This window comes from Amblyomma americanum, chromosome 9, assembly GCF_052857255.1.
Source record: "Amblyomma americanum isolate KBUSLIRL-KWMA chromosome 9, ASM5285725v1, whole genome shotgun sequence".
NCBI classification, from domain to species: Eukaryota; Metazoa; Arthropoda; class Arachnida; order Ixodida; family Ixodidae; genus Amblyomma; species Amblyomma americanum.
The window spans coordinates 61,277,914-61,286,285 of NC_135505.1; the positions used below are offsets into that span (position 1 = coordinate 61,277,914).

The 8,372-nt window shown below is 51.3% G+C and overlaps 1 protein-coding gene across 1 annotated transcript; it reads left to right on the forward strand.

Annotated features, from left to right (window-relative positions):
• The first annotated feature begins 552 nt into the window (after positions 1 to 552).
• LOC144103372 (BTB/POZ domain-containing protein 2-like) lies at positions 553 to 8,019 on the forward strand. Its single transcript, XM_077636110.1, has 3 exons — positions 553 to 683; positions 7,425 to 7,597; positions 7,643 to 8,019. The coding sequence occupies exons 1-3, from the start codon at positions 568 to 570 to the stop codon at positions 8,017 to 8,019; spliced, it is 666 nt and encodes a 221-aa protein (XP_077492236.1). The 5' UTR covers positions 553 to 567.
• Positions 8,020 to 8,372: the final 353 nt, after the last annotated feature.

Consider the following 8,372-nt stretch of genomic DNA (forward strand, 5'->3'; position numbering starts at 1 on the left):
TCACAATGTTATGCCTACATAGGCGCTGTTCTAACTCATAAAGCCTATTTTTAAAAATTGTGTAAAGTGTTAGGTGAAACACCCTGTATATTCACAAGCTGACCATTGGAACATGTCGGTGCTGCACATCGTGAAGCTTACGCGCGAGAAATAGCAGAGTGGGCGGGCATATGCATTAGCCAACGCTGGTTGTGCTTAACAGACCAAAGAGGTCATATGCTCCAACAGCATTCTTAAGGACTTCAATATGAGAAAAAAAATGAAAATTGGCTTTCAGGAAGGGAAATGAAGCAGTAACTGTCTGACATATGTTGTTGGACGCACGAACTGGGCCAGAATGTGGGGCTCCTTTTAGTTTTTACTGTTTGTGGTACCGGGTCGTAGAGGTGTGGTCATTGATTTGATGATGCGAAGTCCTTCACACACTACGACATAATCCTGACCTCTCTCCTTCACTTCCAGTTTTCTTTCGCAAGATTTCTCAACAGTGAGGAAATTGCCGACGTAGAGATTGTCGTGCACTGTGCCCACTTTCCCGGTCAGCGGAGGTCATTCAAGGCGCACCGAATGATCTTGGCTGTCCAGAATGACGTCTTCAGAGCCATGTTCTATGGAGGCTTCCGCAAGGAAGAACGTGTAATCATCACCGACTTGCACCCAGATGGCGTTCTTGGCCTCCTTGGGTAAGTTCAATCAAGTGGTTTGGCAGTTGATGCACCGCCATGTCACGGGACATATGCCATGTGTTATTTCTTCTGAACGTTAGTAACTGTGACCGTTGACACCCCGGCAAGTAACGACTGAACCGCACTAATTAAAACCGAACTGCGCGTAAGACTCGTTCGGGCGGCGGGGCCGCGCGCGCGGGAGCTTCACAAAGACGACGCTCTCTCGGTGGCTTTCACTTTCACACTGACTTTATTTACACGGGTCGAAGTTTGACACAAAACACATGGATACAAAAGAGAAGAGTGGGAAGGGGAGAAAAGAAGGCATCTCGAGCGGTTGGCCTCGGGCAGTCGGGAGAAAGAGAGATAGAGAGAGCCACTTGTGACCTTGGTCAGACCCGGCGCGAGGGCGGGTGTCGCGTTGCCCCACGTTGAGCGTCTTCCCGTTCCGTCCCTTCGAGGCCGTCTCCTATTTTCTACATCCTCCCCCGCAATGAGCTATTTCTGCTCATTGTGCACTGTGTGACACGTCCCAACCTTGAAGTTCGAGAGGGAAAAGGGCTTGCACTGGTCTGCGCATCTCCCCTCTGTTTGGGAGCACAATCTTGCAAGCGCGCACATTACCGTCCCTTCCTGGGAAGGTCTCCTTGACTCTCGCCATCGGCCACATCTGGCGGGGCGTCCGTTCGTCACCGAGCAGCACAATAGCGCCTTCCTGTATGCTTCGCTGCTGTGTAGGCCTGGTGAATTGAGCGGACCTCAGTTCTAAGAGATACTCCCGCCTCCACCGTTTCCAAAACAAATCCACAAGTGCGACGCAGTAATTCCATTGTCTTTGCAGCGTTCCACATGTCGACTTCGCAGAAGTGGCCGCAGTCGTGGACGGCAAAGCTGTTAGCCGTCGTCCAACAAGGAAATGAGCGGATGTTAGAGGAGCTGGTTCCCCCGCATCCGAGTGGACATATGTGAGGGGACGGGAATTTACGACCGCCTCGACCTCTGTGAGAACTGTGTGGAGGCTGTCGAAATCCAGGCTGCTTCTGCCGAGTGTTTTGCGAAGGCACGTTTTCACGGTCCGAACCATTCTTTCCCAGAAGCCGCCCAACCAGGCCGCTCTTTCCACAATGAATCTCCAGGACATTCGGTGTTCGCTGAGATATGCCTGGACCTCTGTTTCCCTCGATGCCCGAAACATCGCTGCAATGTCTTTTGACGCTCTTTTAAAGGTCAGATCGTTATCAGAATAGATTAATTTGCACATCCCGCGTCTAGAAACAAACCTTCTGAGAGCCTTCAGGAAAGAGTTGGATGTGAGGCCTCTCACGAGCTCGAGATGTACTGCTCTGGTTGTCGCGCATGTAAAGAGAGCGATGTACGCCTTGCGAGTCACTCCATTTTCACTGCAGAATAGCGGCCCTGCAAAGTAGACACCTGCGATCTGGAAGGGGTCAGCCTTGGTGACGCGTTCAGGTGGAAGAGGGGCTACGGGTTCAGCTGCGGGACGGCAACTTTGTCTCTGGCATGGAACGCAGCGCCTAATCACCGACTTTATTGCTTGTCTTCCTCTCAGCACCCAGTAGCGCTCACGGAGGTGGCATAGGGTGTCTCGCACTCCAGCATGCAGCAAGCGCATGTGCTCGCGAGCGATGAGCAATAATGCGAACCGGTGTGCGCAAGAGATTACTACTGGATGTTTTGTTTCTTCCTCTTCGGCGCTATATTGGAGTCTACCGCCAACCCTGAGTAAGCCATCAGCATCGAGGTAGGGGTTGAGAGCTAGGATGGGCGATCTCTTGTGGAGTGGAGTTGACGACTGAAGTGCGCCTATTTCCTTCGAGAAGCTTGTCATTTCTGACAGTCGAAGCCAGTAGTTCTCGGCCTCCGCCAGTTCTGGTGCTGTTAACTCTCCTTCTCGTTTCAGTGAGGGGTTCCGAGAGTTATGCAGAAAGCGCTGAATCCAGGCTGTTACACGAAGGACTCTGGTCAAGGAGCTGCTGTTTTCAATATCTAGCAAAGGCTCCGATGCACTGCAGCTCACTGTATTGAGCACTTGCATGACTCTTTCCTCCTCTGCGCAAATCTTGTTATCGATCTGTGGCAGAACAGTGGGGTACACTGTTGAAATCTTCAGCCAATCAGGTCCGGTCCACCAGGTTTTACTGTCAATCAAGCTGGATGGCATTATGCCCCTTGTCAACAAGTCCGCGGGGTTTTCCTTTCCAGGGCAATGCCTCCAGACTAAAGGATCCGTCAGAGATTGAATCTCTTGGACTCGGTTGGCAATGAAAGGTTTCCACCTCAGAGCAGAGCTCTTTATCCAGTTCAGAGCAACAGTCGAGTCACTCCAGCAATGGACTGAAAGAGCTGTCACATTCATCTGCTGAATAAGCGTTTTGGCCAACCGAGCTCCAATTAGAGCCCCCATTAGCTCCAACCGTGGCAATGACAAGCGCTTTAACGGAGCCACCCTTGACTTTGCCATCAAAAGGGATACAGTGAAGCTCCCGTCTTCATTTTTTGTCTTCACGTAAGCTTTGGGGCTGGCATCACAGAAAACATGTAGCTCCGGCTCGGCATGTTCTCCCTTCAAGGCGATTTTGCGAGGTACTGAAATGCAGCGAAGCTCAGTAAGCTGCTGGCACCAGCTGTTCCATTTCTCTAATACGTCTGTTGGCAGCTTCTCATCCCAGTCTGTACCGCGCTCCCAAAGGGTTTGAAACAAAATCTTCGCTGTAGTGGAGTTCGGGGCGAGGAAACCGAAAAGGTCGAAAATACTCGCTGACGCTTGTAGGAAAGATCTCTTCGTATCCTGCCGCGTTCTCAAGAAATCTATTAGGGTGTTCATCTCAAACACGAAGTCGTCAGCGTGAGGCCTCCATTCGACACCAAGGATCTTTGTCGTCGTGAGCTCCGGCAAGCTGCCTCGTGCGTTATCACTTTCGAATATCATCGTTGCAAGCTCGGCCGCATCGGATCGCCTCTTGGGCAGATGCATGCCGGCCTTGTTCATAATGCACTGCAATTCTTCACAGATCCGCTCCGCCTCCTCTATGGTGTCAGCGCCCGTCACTAGATCGTCCACATACAGGTCATTTTTGAGTACATTCGCAGTGCTCGGATAAATGTCCTGCATGGACCCTATATGGTGTTTGGGAGTTGCCGCAAGCAAAAAGGGACTCGATGTTGCTCCGAACGGCACTCTCGTCATACGGTACTCTTTGACAGGGGGCAGAGGTTCCGACTGCTTGGGCGCTCGTTCATACCACAGAAAGCGCAGGGCGTCGCGGTCACTTTCGGCGAGCTGCCCCTGGAGGAATGCCTTTTCTATGTCTGCCATGATAGCGATGCTGTGGGTTCGGAACCTGATTAGGATGCCTGAGAGATTTGGATTCAAATTTGGTCCCGTAAACTGAACATCATTGAACGAGAGCTGACCTTGTGCGCTCGAGGACGCGTCGAAAACAACTCTCAGCCTGGTTGTCTCACTTGTCGGTCTGACAACGCCTCGATGCGGGAGGTAATAAATAGGTCACTTTGGGGACTCACCATTTCCGTTGACCTCCTCGGCGTGTCCGGAAACCAGGTATTCTCGCTGTGCTTGGTCGTAAGCTTGCATGATGTCGTCACTTCTCAGCAGCTTGGCCGTTAATGACCGAAGCCTCTGCGCAGCTACCCCTTTATTGTCAGCTAGATCTGAAGCATTGTGTTTCCAGGGCAGGGCCACCTGATAACGACCATCTCTGTAAGTGACGGTTTCTTGGAAGTCTCTAAGAACTTCGTCTTCCCTGTTTGTGGCTTCTCTGTCGACTATCCCAAGGTGTTGCAGCTCCTAAAAATGATTTCAGCTGTCTGGATAGGACGTCGTTGTCCTGTTGGGTGGTCACCAAGATGCGCATCACTCTGGTGGTTGTAATCAAACACGTCGCCGTTGTTTTAGAAACTATACGTTGTAATGTCCACCCAAAGATGGTCTCCACGGCAACGAGCTTGTCGCTGACACGCTTGACTTTTCCTGACACGCTTGACTTTTCCGGTGGTGACGTCCCAGTATCGGTCAGCGCCAATCAAGATACAGACGCCGGTGTTTTGTCGATGGTCGCCAGGAGCCAGATCAGCGAGCTGGAGCCCTTGGTCTGCAGCCAGGCTGGTAGCGGAGGCGTCCGGTGGTTGTAGAAAGTCCCCGGAAATCTCAGGAACCTCGAGGGCCTCGACTCGAATTATGTTGTCGTTATGCCGGCTTCGTAGCCATAACTCGACTCTATTGCACGTTTTGATGCTTCGCTTCGTGGTCCCAAAGGTGTTAATGGCGAGACGTTCTTTGCCCATCACTCGAAGCTTAAGAAGCTGGGAAACTTCTTTTTTTACGAAAGTTCGTTGGCTGCCACCGTCGAGCAGTATTCTAACCAAGGCGCGATTCTGTTTCGCTTCTGCCCAGGCTTGTGCTGTCTGCAGGAGCACGCTCGGAGTGGAGTTAGTCTGTGCCATCTGTAACGATGACTGCACGGTAGTCTCAAGAGGTGCAGGGACGTTTCTTGCATGAGATGGTGTCGGCCTGTTTAACTCGCAGACGCCTGTAGCGTGCCGGGCGGAGCATTTCGAGCACTTAAGCCACTTGGCTGATCGGCATTCGGTTGCCAGATGGTTCCTTTTCGCGCATTTGAAGCACCTTCTCTCTTTGGCCATTATTTCCTGACCACACAGTCCTACGGAAGGTGATCTTCTGCACCACAAAATGAGCACTGCGACTCTCTGCCTTGTACAGCGAAGACTGCTGCGGAAGGCGTCTTTCCCTTTAGGCTTGAATCCCTCGGTTTGAGAACAGTGCTCTGCGACTGGCGGCTGCTGTACTGTGCTCGTTCTCTGCTCTCCACTTCCATTCTTAAGAAATCTAGGAAATCTTGGAGTTCGTCTTGGGGACTGGCTTTAGCGGTAGCTTTCTTCCGGCAGTATTCAAGGCACAGCTGATCAGGAATGCTTTTCCTTAAGACAGTCAGCAACAGCACGCCGTACGTACTCGATGTCACTCCCAGTGCCTCGAGGCTTCGGACTCCCGACTGGATATCACAAAGGGTCCTAAGCCTTTCCATGTCGTGGAGGTTGTGTACCGGGCGAACACCGAACAAACGTGACATGTGTTCTTCGATTATGACGTCTTCTTTCCCGAATCTTTCCGTCAGGGTCTTGATCGCTACTGCGTAGTTTTCATTGCTTAGGGATAGCCCTTCGATAGCCGCGGCCGCCTTTCCTGTGAGGTAACTCGTCAAGTACTGGAATTTAGCGATTGCTGAAAGAAGTTCATTCTTGTGAATTGTTGATTCGAACTGATTCCAAAATCTCTGCCATGATCGCGTCTCCACTGAACTTAGCGATTTCCAGCTTCGGAAGTTTGGTAGTTGCTGACGGTAGCTGGCTCATGGTGATGCCGGTGTTCACTGAAGACTGCGAATTAGGCTCGGGAAGAGCCCCCGTTACTGACGGAGTTGTCGATCTATCTTCGCTCGAGGTTTGGTTACGTAGGGCTCTTTTGATTCGTGTTTTCGTGACGCTGATTTTCTCACTGAATACAGATACGGCTGCCAATTCGGCGTCGAGTTCCTGCAGGTCTACCCTCTTCTCGATGCTCTCATTAACTGCTTTAAGCTTTTCTGATTGCTTGACAAGGAGGTCAAATTGTTCTTCCAGCTCACCGCTCTGGACTGCAGGCTCTTGTAGGAGTGTGGTGGCTGCTGTGATGATCCTGTCGATCGCTTGTCGTAGTGCGGCTTGCTTCTTCTGGAGTCGTTCCATGGCGTTCTCGATCACTGTTAACTAAGTTTCCCGGGTTTCGGCACCAAAAATGTTATTTCTTCTGAACGTTAGTAACTGCGACCGTTGACACCCCGGCAAGTAACGACTGAACCGCACTAATTAAAGCCAAACTGCGCGTAAGACTCGTTCGGGCGGCGGGGCCGCGCGCGCGGGAGCCTCACAAAGACGACGCTCTCTCGGTGGCTTTCACTTTCACACTGACTTTATTTACACGGGTCGAAGTTTGACACAAAACACATGAATACAAAAGAGAACAGTGGGAAGGGGAGAAAAGAAGGCATCTCGAGCGGTTGGCCTCGGGCAGTCGGGAGAAAGAGAGATAGAGCCACTTGTGACCTTGGTCAGACACGGCGCGAGGGCGGGTGTCGCGTTGCCCCACGTTGAGCGTCTTCCCGTTCCGTCCCTTCGAGGCCGTCTCCTATTTTCCACACCATGAATGTTGTGGTAGCAAACTTAACATCCTCAAGTGATTGCGTTTTTTCATACCTAGCGTAACCTCTCCTTTTCGATTCGACCGCTCAGCCTGTATACGCCTAAAAAATAGTCGCCCCACATGACGATAGCCCGAAGGAAATATAATGCGGGAACAAAGCTAAATCATTGCTGATGTTCTTGCCTAGAGCAACCAGGGTTATCGCTTGCGACATTCTGTCAAAAGTTTTCAAACTTTCCTAGCACTGTGGTACTGTGACGCTGTAAAAGAAGCCCAAGAAATCTTTCAAGACGCTCTACTTTGACTGGCTGTTTTGCCTTTTAAATGATGTTGTCTTGACCGGCTGACTATGCAGAAGGAGTTGACTTTGTTATGTGTTGTGCCATTCGCATGATGCTCCTCATTGTCGGAAATGAAATGGAAAGCTGAACTTCAGCGCAGTTGTTTGAAGGGTTTGAAGCGGCTTCAGAAGTTTATAGGATGCAGAAATTTGAAATGCATTGTGTTTAATGCAGGTACTTCTACAGCGGCCAGCTTGAAGTGGAAACATTGCATCAGGCACTGTACACTCGGAGCGCAGCTGTCAAATTCCTGGTGCCGGAACTCGCAGAAAAGTGCACTGCTTACATAAAGCGTAACATGAAGCCGCAGGACGTGTGCCCGGTCTTGGACTACGCTTTCACTATGGGCGAAGGTCACAGTGACCTCCCCGCATAGCATCTCCTCCAGGAAGATAGCCTCACCGTCATTTCCTCAGAAGCGTTCGCATGCTGTTCGGTGTGCACGGCTAATTACGTCATCGACTGCGTCGTTGACGTGCCCGAGATTTTGGTCTTACGCGCCCTCCACAGGTTGGCACAGGAGCAGCGCCTTCGCTCAGCCGCTGCCGTCGACGGACCGCCTGAGCTCCGAACGCTCATGAAGCCCTTCTTCCCCAAACTTCGGTTCCTCGCGCTGTCTGCAGAGGAGTTCGCTTCTGGACCGAAGCTGCGGGGAATCCTAAACGACCACGAGGCTCGTGCTGTCTTGAGCAATATTCTGAAGAAAGGTTCGCTGCCTTTGCCCGATGGTTTCAGGAACGTCGACTATTCATCGGACGAAGAGGAATAATATGGAGCGCCCGATGTAGAAGCCCCACCTAAAATGCCTACTGATCAGTACCAAAGCCGCAGCCGCCGGCCTTACTTCGCCCGGTGTTGATACGCCCAGGTGCCGCGTTTGAACGTTTGTCTGTTTCCGATGAAAGCGTGTTTCTTCTTAATCTTCTGTTCAGTTACGCCATTCTGCTTCACATGCCGAGCATTTTCCTACATTAATTGCGCCTTTTGCTTTGCCGCATCAGAGAACGCTTAAGCAAGTGTTATACTCGGTGCGCTACTCGCATAGGTTTCTATTCCCGGCAACCATGCAGGAGAGAATACTGGATGCAGAGTGGTTGTTTCTGTTGGCCACCTGTGGCATAA

Coding starts and splice junctions, on each gene's coding strand:
- LOC144103372 (XM_077636110.1), top strand. CDS start 568: ATGATCTTGGCTGTCCAGAATGACGTCTTCAGAGCCATGTTCTATGGA. Junction 684..7,424: donor GGCGTTCTTGGCCTCCTTGG/GTAAGTTCAATC, acceptor TGTTTAATGCAG/GTACTTCTACAGCGGCCAGC. Junction 7,598..7,642: donor GGACTACGCTTTCACTATGG/GCGAAGGTCACA, acceptor TCCTCCAGGAAG/ATAGCCTCACCGTCATTTCC.